Here is a 25065-nt window from a genome sequence, read left to right as displayed (position 1 = left end):
TCTTGATTGGTGTTGTTTTTGTGATCACTAGACCAACCAGTGTGCTCTATGGGTGGGATTTACATCCTGATTGGTCTGTCTACATGCCCAGCAGACCTATCAGTGTTTTCTGTGGGCAGGATTTACACTCAGTCTCTCTTTCTCTTTGGCAACAGAGCAGTTTAGATCTGAATGCATATATATATGCATATATGTTATATATAAAACGTACTCTTCTTGCCTGTATTAACTTGAATTTGCCTGTACGATTGGCAAATGTCTGTAAGACATGTTGAGTAGGTCTGCGAATCTTTGGAAATCCCACAATTCGATTCAGAATCGATTCTAGGGGTCACGTTTAGATTTTTTTCAGATTCTTTCAAATCGGTTGGATTTCTTTTTCTTCATCCTCCATACTTCAGCGGCGCAACAACAAACACCGTAACATGACACTACACGCCTCTCTGTAGCCTAATAGAGGGAGCCAGTAAGAGCAAAACCTTTCCCTGTCCTGTTGCTGCTGTCTAGCGACACTCACCTACTGTCCAGCGGAGCTCACCTACTGTCGTGTGGAGCTTTTTAAATGTACCGCGGAGCTTAGCTACTGTCGCGCAAAGCTTTTTAACTGTCTCGCAGAGCTTAGCTACTGTCGCACAGAGCTTTTTAACTGTCTCGTGGAGTTCATCTACTGTCCTGCGGAGCTCTTTAACAGCAGGACAGTAGGTGAGCTCCGCGAGACTGTATGAGCTCTGCGCGACAGTAGGTGAGCTCCATGGTACAGTTAGAAAGCTCTGCGGTACAGTTAAAAAGCTCCGCGGTACAGTAGCTGAGCTCTGCTGTACAGTTAAAAAGCTCCGCACGACATTAGCTGAGCTCCGCGGTACAGTTAAAAAGCTCCGCGGTACAGTTAAAAAGCTCAGCACGACAGTAGCTGAGGTCTGTGGTACAGTTACAAAGCTCTGTGGTACAGTAGCTGAGCTCCACAGTACAGTTAAAAAGCTCCGCGCGACAGTAGCTGAGCTCCGCAGTACAATTAAAAAGCTCCCTGGACAGTAGCTGAGCTCCACAGTACAGTTAAAAAGCTCTGCGCGACAGTAGCTGAGGTCCGTGGTACAGTTAAAAAGCTCTGCATGACAGTAGCTGAGGTCTGTGGTACAGTTAAAAAGCTCCGCAGTACAGTAGCTGAGCTCCACAGTACAGTTAAAAAGCTCCGCCATGCCATGTTTTTAGACAGTTCAGACAGGTAAACAGTGTCACCTGTGTACCTGGAATACAGTCATAGAAGGAATTACCACCCTCAGTGGACGGAGCAGTGGCCGTCTATGCAAACAGACTCTAGCAGAAATCAAATCTACCAGTGGCAATGGGACTGAATGAAACACCTGAATTCAGTGATTAATGTTCTACCTTGAAACCCTTAAAATGTGGAATCACCTGACCATCACACACAATTCTATTGTCTTTAGACCCTCTAAAATGAGCTCAAGCCCACTAAACTTAGCAACATTTTTTCATCAAATTAATGTACAGCGTTTTGTACCTGCGTAACAGTCTCAGGTAGCATTTTTTGATGCAGTGATGGACTGTGTTAAGTGACAGCGTTTTTTCGAGGTACTCCAGAGCCCTTGTGCCTATATTTATCACAGTAGCGTGACGGTTTCTCATGCAGTGCTATCTGAGGGCTTGAAGGTCACTCACATTCAACAGCGATTTCCAGCCTTGCTTTACACAGGCCGATATTCTCTCAGAGTCTCTTTTTAATATTATGTATGCTAGATGGTGAAATTCTTTGCAATCTTGTGTTAAGAAATGTTCTTTTTGAACTGATTGACAAATCTCCGTTCAACAAAAAGTGATGAGCCGTGACCCATTTTCGCTTCCAAAGTCTGAGCCTTTCATTGGATCCTCCTTTTTTTACCCAAACGTATACCCTCTACTGTTCCCAGTATACCTGTTGTTTGAAATGTTTGAAAGTGGTCTGACTTGAATGTTCTATAAAATTCTAACTCGTATTTTGCACCTTTCAAAAATTTATCAGAACATTTCCGCATTATTGCTGCATCACAGAAGTGGACTGAAACAACCCCATAACCATCACAGACCCTGGCTTCGGGACCTGCTGCTGAATACTTTTGTCTTTGGTGTGGAGAACAGGGTATTCATTTCTTCTTAAAAAACATCTGGAATACTGCTATGTCAATGGTGGCTGAATGTTAAAGTACATGAATGAATTTAATAAAAACATTTGGACATATGGTGCATAACTCATACTTTTGTGACTAGAAAATGTCAAATACTATAAAGGTCCAAGACGAGTCTGAGTACAAATTATAGCGTAAACCAGTCCGAGTCCAAATAATATTGAGTCCATGACCAGTTTGAGTGCAAATACTATTAAGTAGAAAACCAGACCAAGTACCAATTTTATTAGGTCCAAGACCAAGCTGAGTAAAAGTAATACTGAGTCCAAGACCAGTCCAAGTCCAAATACTATTGAGTAGAAAACCAGTCCAAGTCCAAATACTATTGAGTCCAAGACAAGTCCCAGTACAAATACTATAGAGTCCAAAACCAGTCCAAGTACAAATACTATTTAGTCTATGACCAGTCCAATTTCAAATATTGTTGAGTCCAAGACCAATCCCAGTACAAATACTATTGAGTCCAAGACCAGTCCAAGTACAAATACTATTGAGTCCACGACCAATCTAAGTCCAAGTAATACTGAGTCCAAGACCAGTCTAGGTCCAAGCAATACTGAGTTCAAGACCAGTCCAGGTCCAAATACTAGCGTACTCTTGTGTATAGTAAGTATAATAGCAGTAAACTGGGTTTGAATTGAACAGTAATTGTGTTGTAATGTGGGAACTGTGGGAGGAGTGAATTGTGTGAAGACTGGGTTTCATGGAACTGGAGCTCACATGTCAAGGTCTGGATGAGGTCGCTGCCTTTGGCCTGGTCACGCCGTCAGTTAAAACCACGGCTGGCGTTTCTCATCAGCCATTCCTTCAGTAGTGCTAAGCCAGACAGAGCCGTGTCCCTGGGGTCTGGAGTCTGTGTGAAGATGAGCTACTGAGATTACTCGCTGATCCCTCGCGTCTCACGCTCACTTTTAAAAGATGACGTTAGACCTGTGAAATCAAGCACTTCAGAAAATACGCCCGTGATACTCACCGCAGGAGAGCCGAGCTCATTCGCTCTCTGGAAAGTCACCTCTCCATACGCATCAACAGCACCTTCCAGCACTTTCTCCATCTACCTACCTGTACATGTTCCATCCATATCTGTACCTGCCTTCCAGTATGGGCTCCACTATGTTCTCTGTTTGCTATGATATGTGTTTCATCATGCTCTGCAGCTACTACACTGTAAACCTGCATTAGATCAGTTTACTTTAGTAAATGAGGAAATTGGTTGCCTTACAGTTGTTTAGTAATGTTTACTGAAAACTTGAGATAATTCAACTTACGTGCAACTTACTTTACTTTAAAGTTTTTTTTCGTTTTATTGCAGTTGTTTCAAATGTTTTATTACAATATACACTCACGGCCACTTCATTAGGTGCACCGGGTTGGACCCCTTTTGCCTTCAAAACTGCTTTAATCCATCATGGCATAGATTCAACAAGGTACTGGAAACATTCCTCAGAGATTCTGGTCTATATTAACATGATAGCATCACGCAGTTGCTGCAGATTTGTCGGCTGCACATTCATGATGCGCATCTTCCGTTCCACCACATCCCAAAGCTGCTATGTTGGATTGAGGTCTGGTGACTGTGGAGGCCATTCCATTACAGTGAGTGAACTCATTGTCGTGTTCAGGAAACCAGTCTGAGATGATTCACGCTTTATAACATGGCACATTATCCTGCTGGAAGTAGCATCAGAAGATGGTACACTGTGGTCATAAAGGGATGGACATGGTCAACAACAATACTTAAGCAGGCTGTGCCGTTGATACGATGCTCAATGTGCCCAAATGGGCCCAAAGTGTGCCAGGAAAATATTCCCCACACCATTTGAGCACCACCACCAGCCTGAACCGTTGATACAAGGCAGGATGGATCCATGCTTTCATGTTGTTGACGCCAAATTCTGACCCTATTGTCCGAATGTCGCAGCAGAATTCGAGACTCATCTGGCCAGGTAAACTTTTTCCAATCTTCTATTGTCTAACTTTGGTGACAACAAGTGGTTATTTTAGTTACTTTTGCCGTTCTATCAGCTGGAACCAGTCGGGCCATTCTCCTCTGAACTCTGGCATCAACTAGGAGCATGGGATCCCCAGCTTTGATACAACAGCTAACTGGGATCTCTGGGATGTGCAGCACAGAGGCCCGCAAAGTAAACAGAACGGGTGTGAGGAGTTACTAATAAAATCCAGGCCCTAATTTGGTGAGAGAAAAGCTTGAACAAGCAAATACCAGTATACACCAGAGCATGCAAAAGTAGGAAGTTTACTAGTTTTCCCCAAACAGACAATGCCCTAACAGCATCAGCAACAACAAATCAAAAGAAAAAGTAAATATTAAATACATCTAAATGTAGTTGCAAAAGTTCATAAACCCTTATGTTTTTTAAAGTCCAGGGTTCCAATAAGAAAAAAAATCACCTTCCAAAATTTCTCAAATTTTGTCCAAGACAACAAAAGTCCCAAAAAGGAAAATGCCTAAAAATAGCAACTGCCATGCTTATTCAGGCATGGCAGTTTTTTTAAGCCCTAACAAATTTTTGGTTCCTCTTTGTCCTTGGAAATGTATTGGTTCTCTAGCCAGTGGAGCTACATCAAGGAGCTGGGTGAGATTATTCCTTTTTTTTTATTTTTTGCTTTGCTTGTTTGACTTTATTTGTTACTTGTGTGCCCTGGGTTGATTTTTGGGTATTTTGTTAGGGTTTTCTTCTGCTTGGATTATTATTACCTTTTTTGAGTATTTTTTGGACATTTTCTTGCTTGGATTATCAGTAATTTTTTTTTAACATTCTTTTTGGTTGAATTGTTGTTGGATTTTTTCGTGTCTTTTTTGGGATATTCCCTTTATACCTTGATTACTGTTGCTATTTTTGGGCATTTTCCTTTTTGGTACTTTTTTTGTCTTGGACTATCGTTGTTTTGAGTAATTTTGCCCAAAGCTCTGGTGTATACTGGTATTTGTTTGTTCAAGCTTGTCTCATCAAATTAGAGCCTGGATTTGATTAGTAACTCCTGAGTTTGGTCAGAATGTTAAACAGTGTGTGCTGCACATGCCGTGTTCACAGTGAAAAGCCTTTAGCATGGAGCAGCAGCAGAGAATGCATTAGTTAACAGCTGTAGTGATACTCTGGGTAATGAATCAGGTTAAACTGCACCTGAACAGCTGTTTACCTCAAACATGAGGAGTATATTTATTAGTTGGGTTGAATCAAAGCCGGATCACTCTGTCACCTCACATGAGTTCTAAAATATGTACTATTTTACTTGTTTCACAACAGTCTCAGCTAACCATCCTGCATGTGTTTCACCATATTAACTAGATTCCATATTATATGAATCCACCATGTTTTTAATCTACGATTCTGTACATGTTCCTCCATGTTCTATAACCTCATCACACGAGAACATCTGCCAGCTTAACCTGCTTCCACAAGCCTTGAAGGTCACATCAGCTTGTTCTTCTGTGCATCCAGTCTTTCTTCTAGGGGGGCTGTGGAGGAGGGTTGTGGATATCAGACACGACCGCCTGTCGTTTTTCATGGTCTAAATGACTGTCTGTCACGTCGCTTTATAAAAGCTGTGACTGAAGGCAGTGGAGGTGTGTGTGTTTGGTGTGTATGTTGGTGTGTGTGTGTGTGGAAAATCAATGTGTCCGTCCACATCAGGCTTTGTCACTGTCCTCTGAAGCCCCGGAGCAGGTTTTTAAATCAGTGGTCAGTGAAAACGTGCTGAGGGTTCTGACCTTGAGGTGGACACACACTTAGCGACGGGAAGAGCTGAGGCGTCAGATTCAGCGTGTGATATCAGAGCCAGTTTAGGAGCAGCCGGTTCTGTTCCCATTCCTCCTGTTCTTTCAGAAATCACTAACACACTCCAGAGGACGCTCTTTAGTGAGACCTGTGTGAATGGAGGTGAATGAAGAAGATAAATGGCTGGTAGAAGAAGTAGAAGAGCATATTGCCAGAATAAACTTCTAAAGAGGAGAACTTAAGAATTTGTTCCAGGACTGTCATACACTAGATTGCGCTCTGCAGTGAGTCCAAAATTTCCTCACCAACAGAACATCAAATGTTTCAGTACTTTAGACCTAATTTTAAAGCCTTATACTCACAGTTATATACCTTCCAAACAAGCTCAGGCTTTTACTTCAGCAGAATTGCTAGTGTCTTTACTGGCCAAGTTTTGATTGGCTGCCATTATGGCTGCTGGTTGCTTGTTTGCCTGACATTATAGCTACTGGTTGCTGATTGGCTGGCATTATGGCTACTGTGTGCTGGTTGGCTGGCATTATGGGTACTGGTTGTTTGCCAGCCATTATGACTATTGAGTTCTAATTGGCTGGCATTATGGCTAATGAGTGTTGATTGGCCGGAATTATGGCTACTGGTTGCAGATTGCCTGGCATCATGGCAAATGAGTGCCGATTGGTTCACATTATGGCTACTGGTTGTTTGTTGGCCTGCCATTATAGCTACTGGTTGCTCGTTTGGCTGCCATTATGGCTACTGAGTTCAAATTAGCTGGCATTATGGATACTGAGTGCTGATTGACTGGCATTATGGCTACTGAGTGATGATTGACTGGCATTATGGGTACTGGTTGCTTGTTTTCCTGCCATTATGTCATAAGTGCTAATTGCCTGGCATTTTGGCTACTAAGTACTTATTCGCTATTATTATGGCTATTCAGTGCTGATTGGCTGGTATTATGGCTGCTGATTCCTTATTGGCCTGCCATTATGGTTATTGAATGCTGATTGGCTGGCATTATGGCTACAGAGTGTTGATTGGCTGGCATTATAGCTACTTAGTGCTGATTGGCTGGCATTATGGCTACTGAGTGCTGATTGGCTGGCATTATGGCTACTGAGTGCTGATTGGCTGACATTATGTGGTTGCTTCTTTGCCTGGCATTGTGGCTAGTGAGTGCTGATTGCGTGACATGGCTAATTAGTTCTGACTGGCTGGCTTTATGAATACTGATTGAGGACACAACTTCAGTGAACACAAATTATTCCCCAAATCATTATTTCCTAAATGTAGTGCAAAGTGCATAATTTTGGATACAGACCAGAACAGTGATGTATTAGAAAATAGCATATACTTTTAGTCCCAGTCAAATTTACTCCACTAATTTTGCTGCTTTATCTCCGTTCGACAGTGGCGTCTCCACCATCTGCAACACTTTGTCCTTGAAAGTGCGCATTCCTTGTTTATTTCCTTTCTTTGCCACTGGCTTTCCCCGGAGCTCGCTTACTTAAGAACTTATCCTCTTACTCCTCACCAGTGCGCCGTGATGAGCATGAGAAGAGGCGGCGGCTCCTGGGCCGGGGCGTCCGCGTCTGAAGGCCCCACCAGGGACGGCTCTACGGCAACAGATGAATTTCAAATGTAGAATTAAATGGAATGGAATCCTATTGTGGCTCTTCGGTTTCGTCTTTTTGTTTTTCTCTCTTTCTTCCCCACTTTGGGAAGGCAAAGCACTTGTGGAAGGACGATGAACGCTGTTATCTGATAACTTTATTAACAAGTTAAAAAAACAATGAATTACAATATTTACAGAATATCCAGAAATAAATGGAATAAAATTGTAAACAACCATTCTAGTCAACATCACAAACCCATCGTCAGGGAGTGGGCTTTCACAGGGGGGGAAAAAGGCAAGATGAAGAGGAGCTACTGTAAGTCGAACTATGGTGAACTCCGAACAGTCAGAAGAGAGGAGAGAAACAAACAGAAACGAACAAACAAAACAAAACAAAACAAAACAAATGAAAAACAAAAAAACTCGAAATCATATGTACAGGTATCCAGTGTGTTACGAATCGGGAACGCCGGTCGTCAGCCGGCGCCCCAAAAGCTTATTTCTTTCTTTCTTTAAACGGGTTTGTCTTTTAGAAAGGTTAGGCTAGTCCTTATAAAGGAAATGAGGAGCACCCGATAAACCCACCCACCCCCTCCACCCCCTCAGGACTGTTTTTTTTTTATATTTTAAAGGTACAAAAAGAGGACTTTCGTTTTGTTTTTGTTTTTTTTTTTGTTTTCTTTTTTCCTAAACCAGACATCGTACAACAGCTTTGAACATTGGAGATCTGAAAAAAAACCCAGAAGGTTACCGTTTTTCTTTTTTCTTGTTAAATATGAAGACGACACCTAAAGGAAAGAGTACAGTATTCCTTTCTGAAACACCACAGTCTCAAAACACTTGACAAGAAGGTTTTTTTCTTTTCTATACATGGCTGCAAAAAAGACTGCATGCAGAGGACCCTGGAGGCACCTGGGTCTCTACCCCCCTCTCGCCGAGAAGAGGAGTCGGGAAGGACAATCGTGTGGAGGGCTGCTGGGAGGCCGCTGGGAGGCTGACACATTTGGTACCGAGAAGACTTTCCCTCCGCCCCCTTTTGCGTTTATCTGTGATTTCATGGCTCCTGGTCAATTGATTTGTTTTGTTCTATTACTGGTGCTGAGATTCGTGACGTCGGCTTTATTGCGCCAACCGCCGGCGTCGGGAAGAAAAGCATTCAAACCACAAATGCACGTCGAATAAGGCTTTGGGGTATCTGAGCAGCAACTTCTATCCACCGCCATACAATCTGTGCCCTATTTAAACTCCGCCCCCTTTAGGGACGGGCACGCAGCCAGGCCTTCCGGGTGACGGACGGGAACCTGCCTCGGCTCCGGTTCCGTCGACCCAGGGAAAGAAAATAAAGTGTCGGGGTTAGCTGCTCGGAATAACAATAAAAAAGAGCCGGCGTAGTTCTTGTGAAAGGTCAAAGGTCGCACTGCACCAGAACTGAACCGAAGGTGCTAGAAGTTGTCGGTGCTTGCTTTGCGACTGTTTATTTATTTATTTTTTTGCGGAACAGTCCGGAGAGAAGCTTGCAGGTACACATGAGGGAGTGCAGAACATGCCTGAAAAAGCAGCACAAAACCAAAGTCAAATCAAATTAAATAAAATAAAATAATATAAAAAACTACAGTAGCAATTTGCTACAAAAAACTTTGGGGCCAGTGTCGACTAAAAACGTGTTTAAAAATCAAACGTCTGATACACAGATAAATAAGATGGCGACTATTCCTGAAGGAATTCAGCTACAGGAAAATTAACACAAGGCTAAAAATGTAAAAATACAGAAACCGTACTGGTCAGCGTCCAGGTCAGATTACAGAGTCTGTCTTCCACAGGAGCGGAACTACCTTCATTAGGGTGAGGAAGGGGGGCGGGGGGAGGGTTAATGTGTTCATGTGCAACTATAAAAAACAATGCGGAGCTTCAGAGCTGATCCAGAATCAGTCCGTAACTCACTGTAACAGTGATGTGACATATAATTTAGGGCCTGACTGATATTTTTCCCTAGGAGCTAGGACTCTCCCAATCAACCCCAACTATGCTACCAGTGCTGGGAGGATGAAGGCTACCATGCGCTTCCTCTAAAACACTTGAAGCCACAACACATCTTTTCACAATGCACTGATTACCGAACACCATTGGAGCTTAACACACTTGGAGGAGAACACTAATTCAATAATAATGTCAACTAACATAACAGAGTGGGGACGGGGAGACCTGTCCTTCCTACCCAGAGAGATTAAGTTGCATGTGGCATCACCAGGAATAGAACCTGCGACTCCTTGATAACAGAGCCAACAGAGTGCTGTGACAACTTTTTAATAATGTATTTATTTATTTCTACTTCTATTTCTATTTTAACCAATTTGGAAGTTATCCAATTTTCCAACTCCCCCATCACTAGCAATAATGCTTCCAACACTAGGATGGTGAAGACTAGCACTTGCCTCCTCCAAAAGACTTTTAAACTCATTGGGAAAGCATCAGATCCCAATATTTGATACTTTAGCCAACAGACGTCTGTGCTGATTAACAGCACACTAGGACTGGTGTGAGGAGAAAATGCCATCATTAACCCACCTAGAAAGAGCAGGGCCAATTATACTCTCTCAGACTCCGGCTGCTGATGGCAAGCACCATGATTTGCAACTGGAACCAGCGATCCTCAGATGACAGTATCAGGACCTTGGTCTGCTGGATTATTTTTCTTTTTTAAATAGGAAGTTAAATAGAAAGGATGTTGAGAGGTTATGAGTTTGAAGTCCATATGACCTGAACCTTATCATATTGCACCATTCAACAATGGCATCACTGGGACAGAAACCTGCCTCCTCCTGATGTCTGAGCCCATTACATGCTCAGCTGGCCAGTCCACTTGGGAGCTGTATAGTGTTCATACTCTCCACAAGCTCCCAGTAATAAAGTTAAACTTAAACAGTAATAAAGTTGAGTTTTTTGGGGTCATTGGAAGGTTATGAGTTTGAATTCCAAATTTTTAGAACATGGCGCACTTTGGACATACCCGAGAGAATTCCACAGTTGCAAGCTTTGGACTTATGGTTGACAAACTGTGAGTTTGAATCTTAGCAGTGCTACAAACACAATCAGCTCTTCAACTGTCACAAAAAAAAACCACAAAACCTGCAATATTTTTGTTGAAAAATTATCTTGATATATCAGCCAGGCCCTTTTTTTTTTTAGCAATAAATACAAAACACATACGTTTTATTACATTCAAAATGTGCCAATTAAATATTTTCTTAAGAAAATGTAAAATTCACTTACTGGCATTAAAAACAAAGCCAATGATAATATGGAAAATCATATGTATATATTACATATTAAATAAGATAATATTTAATATTATCAAGGTGACTTAGTTTATACTGGTGCAAAAGCGAATGGGGCTAGTGAAGGTAGTCTGCGCGAAAGGAACTGCCAATCTGACCTGAATGGAGCCCATACAGTTTCCTCAACTATTGGTTACCAATATATTAGCATCTGTCCTATGGGACCAAGTCACACTTCTTAAGGATCAGCAAATTTAACAAACAGCTAGGATGTAACACAACCTATATATCAATGTTTAACACTTAAAATCTAACGATGCTCCAAACCATGAAGAGTTCTCGCTTTTTTCTTTTTTTTCTTCTTCTTCTTCTTTTTCTTCTTCTTCTTCTTCAAATCAAGTGTCCGTGAAAAGCAGCCTACGTTTCGTTTTTCCAACAACAACACAGAGGAAAAAAAATCTTGAACCATGTCACATGGTCTAAAGCCAAATGGGTCTTCAACACCAATTAACTCTACAATCCTACAGATCATTTTTGGTCTCGTGGGCATCGCTGTCGTCCTCCTCGAATTGAGCTTGACTCTTTGATTGGCCGAAATGATGCGCTCTCTCAGCCTCCATGCTGTTCATAGATAGGTCGAGCCCCATGTCTGACACGGGCACCAGGCCGATGGTCATGTGCCCGGTGGTTCCGACTGCAGGGGTGGGGCTGGTGGCCGTCCTGCTGCTGTTAAAAGTCCTAAATGGGATAAAAACAAGGTTTGGGGGTTAGTGAATAAAAGTCAGGTTAGCTCTGGCAGTACATGTCCAAAAGTCCTCCAGCGTTTCTTTTGATATCAGAGGTATTAGCTGTGAGATTGTCCTCTCTTGCTGCAGTTACAGCCTCTGCTCTTCTGGGAAGGATTCACAGTAGGTGTTGGAACATTGCTTTACGGAGGATTTGATTACATTCAGCCCTGAGAGCATCAGGGAGGTCAGGAACTGGTGTTGGATGATCAGTTCTGCAACTCCAACTCATCCAGGGATCTTCGTTTTAAAAATGTGCTACAAAAGGTGCTACAAATCTGGACTAAAGTTTGTTACATTTTGTACATTTGATCCGGTTAGATTTGGTTTCACACTGCAGTTTAGTGACAGGAGTCTCCCTATACTTAACACTAGGTGTGTGTTAGGTGATGAAGTGTTATCAATTTGGTGAGTTGCCTTTACAGGTGTTGTGCTGAATTCTGTCTCCCTGCCAGAATCTGACTCCCTAGCAGAGCAGAGCAACAAAGAAAAATGACACTGCTCAAAAAACCCTTTGTAGCACCTTTATTTTGAAAAGCTTAGCCCAGGGTAACTCACATACTAAAGGCTACTCCAATGCATCCAATGGCCAATTGTGCTCTCTCTGACTCCGGCTGCTGATGGCAAGCAGCACAATTTGGAATTCGAACCAGAGATCCTCAGATCACAGTAACAGCACCTTGGTCTGATGGATCATTTGATTTTTTAAAAGTTTAAAAGTTGATTTTAAAGTTAAATAGGAAGTATCTTGGGAGGTTTTGGGTTTAGAGCTAATATGATCTGAACATCATCATACTGCACCATATAACAATAGCATCACTGGGACAGGAACCTGCCACCTCCTGATGTCTGAGCCAATTACATGCTCAGCTGGTCAGGCCACTTGTGAGCTGTATAGTGTTCTTTGGAATGCAGGTGTGTCCCACAGTAGAACAAAGAAAAATAGTTCTTCTAAGGCACTCCTGTTTTAGTCTATTACATACAATCAATGCTTAATGCTGAATATAGTAATAAAAATAAAGAAAATTATTTAACAAAATTTGTGCAGATGCTGTGCACAGTACAACAGAGCACCATATACTTATGGAAAAAAATATACATTTTTTTTCTGCTTTTGTGGGCATACATTCTTTCTTTGGAGTGCTAGGCAGCTGCATAGAGGAGTTATACTATGGCTGCTGATTGTTGAGACATGGTTTTTATAAAGCATCATAAAGTGGTGTTACCTAACGTGTGAACATGTTTTAACGATCAAACTAATAATACTAATTCGTTAAAATGTTAAAAGCAGGGTTTTTTTTTCTAACATAATTTTTTTCTAACCAAAAAAATTTATTTGCATGTCACTAAATAATTAAACACAATGGGGGACCTCAAAGTGATGGAACTAATTTCTTAAAATAGGCATCTGGACACTTTTGGACATTTTTTAAATTTATTTTTAACACTTTACAGTAAGGGTATACAAATTAACAGTACTTATGACAGAATGTCTCGACTCATTATTACTCACATGGGCACAAGTTAAGCCATTATTAATCATCTGAATGTATTAAATTATGTCTAGATTCACAATTATTTACAATATTCTTGATGATTAAAATTTTGTATTGTTTAATAATGTCTTAATTAGTGTTAATTAATAATTAGTTGAGACATTACTTAACCATTTAGCAATATTTTTTTTTGCCATAATTACTGTTATTTGTGAACCTTACTGTAAAGTATTACATATCTATTTGTTTATTGATTGATTGATTGATTAATTGATTGATCGAGTTGTAAGAGACAGACTCACATGCCGTGGCGGAGAACATGGCGCTCCCACTCTAAGCTGAGGGAGAAGGATCGACCGCAGAACTCACAGGGGAAACGCTTCTCGCCACCAGATGCCAGACCACTACTGCTGCCACTCGGAGAGGTCACCATAGGAACACCTGGAGCCAGTCAGGGATAAGGTCCAACACAGAAACAGAAAACACAGGAAAAAAAACAGTCAGAAAAGTTTTTTTTTGTGTGTGTGTGTGTGTGTGTGTGGTTGCTTTTATACCGGCTGCCTCTGGTGTATCTGACTCTTCTTCCTGCTTCCTCCCCTCCTTTGTTTCTGCTATTTCTTGTAGCATCCCCTCATCCTCCTCCTCCTCCTCCTCTTCCTCAACAGCTGCTGCTTCCTCCTCCTCTTCCTCAACAGCCTTCATGTCTTCCTCTTCCATGACAGCCACACGCTCCTCTTCCTCCTGAACCGCCACTGGCTCCACCCTTTCCACCTCCTCACCAGCAAGCGCCATTTCATCCATCTCCTCGCACTCCTCCTCAGCGCTGCTCAGACAGTTCATCTTCTCCTGCAGAGCCTCCAGCTGGTCCAGGTTCACCCGGCCCATCAGCTCAAAGTTACGAATCACCTGGTAATTCAACAATGCACAGAGCTTTAGAGTTGTGATACTGAGGTCATAGTTTGAGTTTTGATATCTTCTGAGAAAGAAGGTGGTGAGTTATTCTTAATTAATTAAACAATAATACACAAGAAGGAGTGCTATAATTAAAATAGTGTCATTGCTGCACTGTTTGGCTTGTAAGCGCTGCATTGTTGCTAGGTTACATGTATATGATGGAGTAATACATGGAGAGCTTCGGTTACAGTGCATTACCGGCTAATAATGGCACTCATAGAACACCTCTCAGCCAATCACATTTTAGGGTCCAAACTAACTGTGATATAATACTGAATAATTCATAGTGGTAACTTAATAATAAACAGCTGACACTGAACACAGTGCGTGTTCGGAGTCTGTGGTCTGACCTTGTGCTCATCCTGCAAGTGGTTCTCCAGCTCCTCCCGGTGTTTGGTGTCGTAGTAGCAGAGCTGGCACTGGTATGGCTTCAGGTCCTCGTGCTTGTGGATGTGCTGCTGCAGACTCTCGTCGCTCGAGCACGTGAACGTGCACTTGTGGCAGCGGAACACCAAACCCTCCAGGTGACGGGACAGCTTAGATCGAGAGACCTCCAGTGGCACCACTCGCTCTTCTGCAAAGAAGAGAGAAAGAAACAGGGAAAGTTGTATTACATTCATCAGTAATGACTCTTCATCACAACCCTACAGTTTATAAAGTCTTCATTACGACCTCTGCAGCTTATGATCACATACATGCAGTGCCAATCAAAAGTTCGGACACCTTAAATTCAGTGTTTCTCATTATTTTAAAATGTTCTGCATTGTAGATTATTACTAACATCATTAAACTATGAGGCAAAACATATGCGATTGAGTGTTAAACAAACCAAAATATGTTTTATATTTTAGATTCTTCAAAGTAGAACTTCTTGCTTAGATGACAGATTTGCACATCTTGCTTTTTGTCAGTCAGTTTTATGAGGTAGAGTCACTTGGAATGGCTTTCAGTTAACAGCTGTGCTGATCTTTTCAAGAGTTAATTACTTAAATTTATAATTCTATTTACTATTATTATTATATGTTATGTGTTTACCATAGGTTTATCATAAGTTGTGTTGTGAATAGGTAGGGTTTATTTTTTATTATTGTCCATTCCTTTATTCATCTTTAATGGGGAGCTGAAATTAGCTTTGATTAGCTTTTATTCCGCCTTAAATGCTGCAGCCCCTGCCATCTGTTACACCATTTAAGGTGGAACAGGAAAGTTATGCCATGTGCCGCCATGATGCCAGTTATTCTTATACCCCTTGGTTTGAAGTGTGCTGCCTAAATGCTTCACAGATTATTTTAGTTTGAATAACACTTTTAAGGTACTGCATGTTTTTTTATGTGATCCTTCATAGTCTGAAATCACGTCAATATTTATTTACAATCTAAGAAAAACACTGAATGAGAAATTGTGTTCAAACCTGTACTGTATCTTTATACAGATACAACAGTATATAGTATAGAAAGAGCTTTAGATATTCGAATAATTTAATCTTATCTGGGCATTTACCTCGATGTAGAATGATATGATCGATCATGTGGGTCTTGTATTTGGTGTGGTAGAGGCAGAAGGGGCAGCGCAGGTCTTTCGGACCCTCCTCAGGAGTGCTGGCGTGTCCGGCCTCCACGTGCATGGTGAAGGTAGACCTGAGCGAGACACAAGATAGGACTTGTATAAATTCAGTGGAAAAGACTTTAAAAGAGCCTAATGGAAGCTTACAGTATCAGCTGCAACATCCTGGTGTTAAAAATCATCAGACCACCTTCAAATAACTTAAAGGACGCTGGTTTGGTGAAACAACATACCAGGCAGGTGGTCATAATGTTTTGTTTCATCTTTGTGTATCAGCTTTAATCAGAACATCTTTGGAAGGTGAAGTGATGGGAGTGAGAGGATGATGAAGTCTGAGCAGTGAACACTCTGCACAGCACTATCAGCAGGGTTAAATTAACACCTCCACTCTAACCACAGAGCAAACAGGCCTCCAGCGTGTTCTGGAGGCGTCCATTTAACAGCTTTAATTTGACCTGGGAGTGGACACAATAAACACATCCAAAAGCAGCTCCCTTTTCCCTGTGTTACTGAGGGACACACTCAAGTCCAACCCTAAACCTGCCGTGTAACTCTTCTACACCACAGCATTTTCATGTCCTAAAGTGTTTTGCTTTGTTTGTACAGGAGTTTCTACAGCATCTACTGTCCCAAAACATAGAACTATTTTTTCGAGTATGTGATATTCATTATTAGACATAATTATTATTATATGCATCATATTATTGGACACAATTAAGGTAAAGTTTTGGATTTAAAAATAAGGTAGGTTTTCCACAGCCTGCTTTGAGTCGTCCCAACAGCCCAAGGGAGGTTCAGTATTCCTTACATTTTAAGACACATTTACAATAAATCTAAAATAACCACCTGTAGACAACATACAAACTTTTTTAGGAAGAATGCTCTCTCTCTCCTTGCATCCCTCCATCTCTCTGGGTGGCAGTTCTCCCGAGTTAGTTACATTTCAGTTTAAAGAGGCACAGAAATGTTTTAACTAATTTCACTAATTGAAATAACTGACAATATAATGATGCTAACCGAAATATTTTACTCTAACTAATTCTGCTAACTGAAAACAACTGACCATGTAATATAATGTTGCTAACTAAAATAACTCTAGCTAACTCTGCTAATTAACAAGAGCTAGCACCAGCTAATTTTGCTAATTGAAATAGCTGACAATATAATGTTGCTAACGGAAATATTTTACTCTAGCTAACTCTGCTAACTGAAAACAACTGACTATATAATGTTGCTAACCAAACTAACTCTAGCTAAATCTGTTAACTGAAAAGAGCTAGTTCCATTTAATTTTGCTGATCGAAATAACTGACAATATAATGTTGCTAAGTGAATTTTATAACTCTAGCTACCTTTCTAATGAAAAAGATAATTTGGATAACTGACAGTAAGTTATAATGTTGCTAACTGAAATATCTAATCTAGCTAAGCTACTTTTGCTAATTAAAAAAGCGCTAGCCCCAGCTAACTCCGCTAACTGAAATAACTGACAGTATAATGTTGTTAACTAAAATATCTAACTTTAGCATTAGCTAACTCTGCTAACTGAAAATAGCTAGTTTAGCACTAGCAAAGAATTATTTTAAAAACGGTTGCTAGCTCTAGATATTTTTTTAACTGAAATAGGCTGACACTATCCAAATATAATACTGAATCATATGACTCTAGCTAACCCTGCTAGCTAATTACAACCAACTGAAACTTGACACTATCCAAATATAATACTGAATCATATGACTCCAGCTAACCCTGCTAGCTAATTACAACCAACTGAAACTGTCTAATTTTGCTGAAAATAATTGAGAATAACCCCAGCTGAATTTTCTTTCGAAATAAAAAGCTAACATAAATATTGCTAAAATTACTAATTCTAGCTAGTTACTGGCACTAGCAAACTCTTCCACATAAAAAAACACCAACCTATTTTGCCAACTATAAATAGCTAACACATGCTTACTCTGCTAATAGTATTTGGTAAAAAAAAAACTGTCCTAACACTGTGCTGTTTTTAGTGAACAGATGTCTGCCTCCTTCTTGTCTAGTAGATTTAGTGTCAGAACCAGTTTATAGAGTTAACAGGTAAAAATCTTAAATTAAGAATAGTGTCCAACTACTCATCCAGAATATGCTGTTAGAAGAGCTCATGAGCAGAATAAACAATTTTGATAAAAGAGCAAAAAAAAAAAAAAAAATTTTTTCTACAACAAGCACACACATTACTACTACTCGGTGCTGACTGGTTGGTGAGCTGATGCTGAAGTAACATTCAAAGAGTGATTAAAAGATTTAGATCTGGAGTTCATATGAGTATGAGTACACTTTTCAGCAGTAATATTTATATATTATGATTTTGCTCAAAAGCTTCAGAAGAACTCATTCATTAAGGACTCACTCAGGTGTGCCCCCTTGTGTCTGTACCTCTAGTTCTCTCAGAAAACAGGCCTCCAATATTGAAATGTGGTTGAAATATGTTTGAAGTATTGTCTGTTATTGTTTTAATGCTGAAACAACATTTAATATTAAACATTACATTTTATTGTTACCTTGTACTGTTCTGCCTTTTGAATAAACATTTTACATGTAATCACCATACAATAAAAAAAACGGCTGTTTACTTACATTTGCAGTAATTGCATTTTAATTTGGCATCGATTCTTCACCATACCTGGGCGTATGTTCAGGTTCTATTTGTTTTACTGTTGTGTTTTTGAGATCAGATGATAAATCAGATTGGTAGTGGTGGGAACATTCTTTATACTTTACTACAGTGGTGTAAGTTTATTGTTAACACTTAATCATAGGTTTTTCTAGTTTTAGCTACTTTAGTAATTGTTTTTTGTTTGTAGTTATACAGCTCCTACTTGTCAGAGATGTATATTCAGAGAGAGAGAATAAAGTAGTGCTTATATAGTAGTGCAATATAGTGCTTGTCTCCATAATGCACAAACATCCTCATTTTTAGCCTTGTCATGGCTACAGCACTTGCGCAGATCTCCGCATCTTCAGTCTCAGCACAACCAGCAAACTGAATGGCTCTTTTTGTTGAAGGGCAGGACTTTATCTGTTGGTTCATAAGACACTGTAGAATGCCTTCTTAGTGAGATCATTTAAGCAGCAAGGCATCAAGACAGCATTTCTTCTTTTCAAGACACACCCTAGTGTAGAAAAACAACACCCGCTGAAAGTTCTACCCTTTGCTGCTCATACTGAACTCATATATTTAACACATAGTGGATCGTGAGTAGCCATCTTGCCACTTTTGGCTTTAAGCAGGAGGTCAGCGATTTTGATTCCAAGTGTCCAGAAGTATCGGAAACCCTAATTTGTTTCTCTCTCTGTCTCTGGGTTAGGAGGGAGGTCATCTCTCTCCCATGCACTCAGCATGATGCAAGGCAGTGAAGGAACCTGGTAATGATCTAATGTTAATTACTTTTGTGCAACCTCACTTCACCAGATCCCTCCTAGCTTTAATAAAGTGGTAAATAATCCAGGTCCCACCTGCTGCTCGTAATACTGCAGTAAGCAGAAATCCCTCGACTGCACATTATCAGAACCGAAGCAGCTCAGATTTAGATCATCAGGCAGCAGATAATGGTACTCACTTGTAGCAGGTGAAGAAGGAGCAGTCTTTGCACTTGAAGAGCTTCTTGCCGCCATGCCGGTCGCGGTAATGTCTCCGCAGGCTCTGCATGTAGCCAGAGCTGAACTCGCAGAACTCGCAGGTAAGGATGGCATCAGGCCGCAGCGGGACAGTACTTGGGGAGTCCAGGGCCAGCGTGGGGGAGGGCCCAGAGCCTGGGGGGCTACAGGGCACAGCAGGGGCCTGGCTGCGAGACGCCAGCTGGTAGTGAGTCAACTGCTGCTGAACATCTGGAGGCTCCAGATACCCCATCGGCTCTGTAAACCAGAAGAGAATAAGGGAAAGAGAGAGAGAAAGAGAGGTGAGTACATAAGGTGTTTCACATTGGTTCTGCATCACGTTTCAGAAAATGAACTAAATCGGATATAAAGCTGAAAGCAGTCCTGGTTCTATTTATACAGGATTAAAACGGTGCACAATGTCAATAAAATAAGTAATTTAAGTGATATTTAAGCTCATTCTGGTTTAATATGTACATATGTGGTTTATTTGGAATACATTTTTTTACTTGTATTGGACTATTATACTGATTATACTGATTTTATTTAACTATTCTATTAATTAAAAAAAATATTATTAAGAATATTGCTGTTATACAAAAACCTCACATCTCCAAAAAAAAAACTATGCAGGAAAAAAAAAAAAAACGTAATAAGTCAAGCCTAAGCTGAACACCTGCGATTTACGATTCCTTGGACAGCACTGCATCAAAAAACAGCATTCAACAATAGCTGATACAGCCACAAGGGCAAACACTACTTACTACTTACACTAGTTATAATCAAAAATACCAATAATAACTGTCCAAACAGAAATCTTATATTAACAAAACCAAAATAGTTAAAATAGCACCTTTCAGACCTTAAACTTTCATGTGTCTTGGCATGCTCTCCACCAGGCTTGCACACTGCTTTTGGGTGGCCTTATGCCATTCTTGGTACAAAAAATCAAGCAGTTCGGCTTTGTTTAATGGCTTCCTCTTGACTATATACCAGAAGTTTTCCTATCTGGTTTAATCCATTCGTTTTTAAATGTTAAAATAAGTGTTTCGACAACAGAAACATAATTATGCCAAATAAACTACAAGTGATAGTGCTAGTTAACTCCGCTGACTATGTCTCTGGTGTCTGCTGCAGTAAATAGCTAGACATCTCCTCTTTTTTCCTCTAGAGATACTAGATGCCAATGCCGCCTAGTGTCTTGAAGCAGTAGCTGCTCAAAGCTTAATTTCAAAGCGTTTCATACTCACTTTAGCACAAATACTGCCATTGGCGTAACTGTTTTTCTGTTTTATTGCTCACCCCACCAAAAAACTGGATTTCTTCACATGCTTACTTCACTAGACCTGGCTTGCTGTCTGAGCGTAGGCCCGTTCAATCAATAAAGCATGCTTGTGGTGCAATCTATCAGCAGAGCGCAGGCCTCAGCGGATAAAATGTTCAGCGCTGAAATCAGCGCAAAATGCAGATCTCACGTTGCAGAGCGAAGAGGAACCCTGCCTGAGCCTCCTTGAGCTCACGCTGGACTCGCAGCACCAACACATCACTCAGTGAAGACTGAAGATGAGCAAGCGCTTTTAATATTCCACTCACGGGGGTGATTTATCTACTTTGGTGGGAACAGCAGTGGAGAGAACAGGGGACCTGGAACGACACGGCAGGACTGCGGAATATCAGCAAATGCACGGATAACCTTAATCTGAGAGGAATCCTACAACAGCTGACTCAAAACCCACAGCAATACATTTCACACTCTCTAAGTAGGCGTGGATATCGCTAGAGGCATAACACGATACTTGAGCCAAAATATGTCACGATTAAAAATACCTTTAGCTATGATACAATATCACAATACTTTTTTTTTCACAGGTTTTCACACCTGTAGTTTTTTTTCTTTGGTCCAGATCAGTTGATGAGTTTGTTTACTTGGAGTGTTTGTTCCCTCTGTTTGGTTTGGTTTCACACAGAAATAAACCTAAACGCACCAAAATACACACTAATAAACCATGCAAGCACACTGTGCCCTCTGATTGGTCAGAGCTGTCTGTCGCAAGGGCAAGAAAGAAAATATATAGAAAGAAGATTTTGTGTTCCAGATCTGCTTTAACAAAGAACACTACATGTAGTAAATGGAGTCGCACGGCTGCGAGTAGTGAACGCTGCACACACCAGGCATGTAAACAGCATGGAGCAGAGACAGTGTTTGTTCATATGTGGTAATTATCGTTCTGGCTAATATATTAGAGATTAAAAGATAAATATATTAGAGTTCGTTTGGAACCGCATCGAGACCACCTCCACTAGCAGGTTGTTTTGATCCGAACCTGAGTGCGGTTACTGTTTTCACACCTGCTCAATCAAACCACACTAATGGTACAAGCGAACAAGAGTCCATTTTAACCGATGACAAAAAATGCCATTAAAGTACTATTTTAATACTTGAGTAGCTATTGAGTTCAATATTATCACAAGATTTTATTCATGCGATGTTAGCATAATACTAAAGAAATAATTGGGTTTTATTATACGTTTGCTATCATACGATATTATAACAACGTATTTTTGGTGATCTAATCAGTAGGGTCCAGAAAAATGTACAAGTGTGAACAAGTTACAGTGCGTCTTGAGGACTAATCATAATCTGATCCCTCAAACCACATTTGAAGGTGATGAGAGACACATATGAGCACATTATTATTGTAGTGTAAACGCCAAAGCATCTCAAACCTCCGACAGCAAAATCCCGCCCATATTAACTGTGTCACCACCCCTTTCAGAACACAACACACCATCCACCCTCCACACAGGTTAGTACATTCAAATATCAAGCTAGTGAATACAGGTGATACGGTGGCTGGGGTGCAAGCGCAACTAGCTACCTCATCTAGATTTGGGTTGAGGACTCTTACTCTAGAAAAGTCTTACTGTAATTGGCCCCGCCTCCAACAGAGATGATGTAAGAAATTCAACCACAGAAGACGTTTTGGCATTTTGGCAATAATCAAAATATGAAATACCAATCAAAAGTTTGGACACACGTTAAATTCAGGGGTTTTTCATTATTTAAACATGTTCTGTATTGTAGATTAATACAAAAGTCATCCCAACTATAAAGGAAACATATGTAATTATTGAGTAAATAAAAAATATGTTTTATATTTTATATAGGCTATTTTTGCTTAGATGACAGTTTTGCACATCTTGGCATTTAACGGTATTACGTACACTTCAGTATTCCATACAGTTGAGCATTTAAACAATAAAATAATAATAAACTATTGTTATGTTTGAAATATAGTCTGGGGTCATTGTCAATCCTTCCTCTTTCCATTAAAACAGGTCAGTGACCATCCACGTTGTGTTTTCTCTTGAAATTCCGGTAGGTAGGGAGGAACTGCCCGCGTCGCCGAAAACGGGTGGGTGGGGAAGGGTTAACAACGTTGAGGCTAGGGGGTGGGGAAAACTTTATCGACTAGTTCACATAAGGTTTTACCCACTTTTAAACATCACATTTCACCCAAAATGCAACGTTAAAACATCCAACTAACAGCATCCGTTGTAATATTTGATTGAGGAATTAATAATCATAGTTTATAACTTACTTTAAAAACGAGCTTACTCCAGCTCCACATCACCACTCACAGACAGCTGAGATTTTGTGCTGCAGCTTCAGCACATTTTTTTTTTTCAATTCATAGACAACTTATCAAATCCATTTGACAAACACTTTACTAAGCTTCTATGTCAGTCTAAGCTCATATGTTATAGGTGGTGAACTTTTGTAAAATACAGCCACCACGAGCGGAAATCTGAGGTGTACGGAACACCGTTGCCTGTTTGTTTGCAGGTGTACGGAATACTGATGCACACTGGTGACAGGACTGAGGTCAGTTTTTTGGGGTTTTCTTTAAAACTATTGGTCCAAAAGTAACCAATCAAAATTTATTTTGGTTGCTAGGCAGATATTCCATAGTTTAGCTAATCACTGCAGCCTATTTGAACTCGGGTATTTTCATAATATCCACTCAAACGCGGAAAATACCGAAAATGTGTACGGAATACCGTTCTCTTACGTTAAATAAAAAAAAAGCTTAAATTTCTTGTCCTCTTAATGTGTTGAAGAGCATCAGTTGTACAGTTGTGAAGAGGTAGAGTTGGTATAGAGTGAATAGCCCTATTTGAGTAACGTTCTAATACATATTATGGTGGGAACTAGAAATAATTACTTTAAGAAATGAGGTGAGTCGATCCGAAAAATTTCAAAAACTTTGAAAGTATCCTCAAGTGCATTTGCAAAGACCATCAAAAATATTATGATGAAACTGGCTCTTATCAGGAACACCCAATGAAAGAAAGAGCAAGAGTTCCCTCTGTTGCACACAGAATAAGATCATCAGAGTTACCAGCCTCAGAAACCACACATTTTTCATTGTGGTTTGTTTAACACTTTTAAGTTACTACATGATTCCTCAGGTGTTCCTTCATAGTCTGAATGACTATGTACTGGTACTTTGACTGGTTCTGTATTTGATCCTATTGAGCTTCAGAAGCAAAAATATAACTACTGCACCATTTAGCTTAACTCAATATTATCTGTATTTTATTGAATGTGGGAAGATTCAATTATGCAGTTAGCTCCATGCTAATCAGTGAGGCATAAGCTTCCAATACATGTTAGCTACATTAGCCTCATAGCTGCAGTGTAAATGTAGCTGACTGACAATCCTAAGCATTTATTTCTGATAAACTCTCCCGTTAACCAGCCGTCAGCATAAATTCAGCATCTCTCGGCTCACACTGATAATAACTAGCGGCTCGTCCTGGCCCGGCCGGTCCCCAGCGCTGCTGCTGCTGCTGCTCTGGAAAATGCTAGCAGTGCATTCCAGAGTGGTGCTCGCTTCGAATACGCCCGGGGGAAGCCCCGGCGTGCCAGCGGCAGCAGAGAGAGCCCAGCAGCTGCCAGGAACGTTCTAGAAAGCAGCAGACAGCGCAAAACAGCCCAATACCCGTCCAACATTTAAACCCAGCGGGGACCCACAGCGCAGCCTGGGACAGAGTCCGGTGTAAATGACCAAGCTGCTACTCTACTCCAGCATGATGGGCTTACACACAAACTTACCATGCTGTTTTTTTTTTAATGCTGGCGTAATTAATGAATCGCTAAAGCTGAGGTCACAGTTATCACGATAACAAAACCATTGGAGCAGTTTTATATGAAGTGTTTTTGACTCTGTCTCTAACAGGAATTGGAAGATGATGCTACTGTTACCTTTAGCAACATTCATCAATAACTGATCATACTAGGAGTCAGAGATCAGTGCAGCACAGCTCATAATTAGGCAGTGGCGTGCAATGAATATAGTGGGTAACCCTTCTGCAAACCATCCGCCCCCCCAAAATGTGACACATAGATAAAAATTACAATAACTACATATTCTCTGTCTTGACTGAATTTTATGAACTTAACAAACATTAACAGCCCACAAATACAGCTACAAACCACAAAAGTATACAATAGATCCAACAATCAATGCTTAATGTTCCTACAAGTACAGCCATTCAACAAATATCACTCATTCATTTGTATGACAACAGTCTGCCAGGGCAGCCAAAACATTAAGTACACACAAAAACTCACCGGTCACGCAGCCTATTATTGTGGATTAGTTTCACATTGAAGGGCAGCGTTTAAAAGGGCTTTTTAATATGATGTGACACAATATCTGTCTGATTTACAGTCGCAGTTCCGTGATAGTTAGCTAACTAATAAATTAATCCAGCATGCGCGCTGTTTTACAACTAATCAACACGTACCCCT

At 40.6% G+C, this 25065-nt stretch overlaps 1 protein-coding gene across 7 annotated transcripts in view; it reads right to left on the bottom strand.

Moving 5' to 3' along the window:
• Nucleotides 1-7670: 7670 nt before the first annotated feature.
• Nucleotides 7671-25065, bottom strand: part of znf462 (zinc finger protein 462) — a 108414-nt gene continuing 91019 nt past the window's right edge. For 6 of the 7 annotated variants that reach the window (XM_007230616.4, XM_007230612.4, XM_007230617.4 and 3 more), the window contains exons 8-13: nt 19211-19505; nt 15546-15682; nt 14396-14619; nt 13646-13997; nt 13394-13532; nt 7671-11548 (exon numbers count right to left, since the gene is read on the bottom strand). In XM_007230616.4, coding sequence (XP_007230678.3) covers nt 11332-11548; nt 13394-13532; nt 13646-13997; nt 14396-14619; nt 15546-15682; nt 19211-19505 — 1364 coding nt within the window. In that variant the 3' untranslated portion in view covers nt 7671-11331. Of the gene's footprint in view, nt 11549-13389; nt 13533-13645; nt 13998-14395; nt 14620-15545; nt 15683-19210; nt 19506-25065 lie in introns of those variants that run through there. The other variant, XM_015607579.3, reaches the window with a different exon arrangement.

The sequence above is a fragment of the Astyanax mexicanus genome, chromosome 17 (genome assembly GCF_023375975.1).
Source record: "Astyanax mexicanus isolate ESR-SI-001 chromosome 17, AstMex3_surface, whole genome shotgun sequence".
Classification (NCBI taxonomy): domain Eukaryota; kingdom Metazoa; phylum Chordata; class Actinopteri; order Characiformes; family Acestrorhamphidae; genus Astyanax; species Astyanax mexicanus.
Note: the sequence above shows the minus strand (reverse complement) of the source record. Positions and strands in the feature narration are given on the sequence as shown.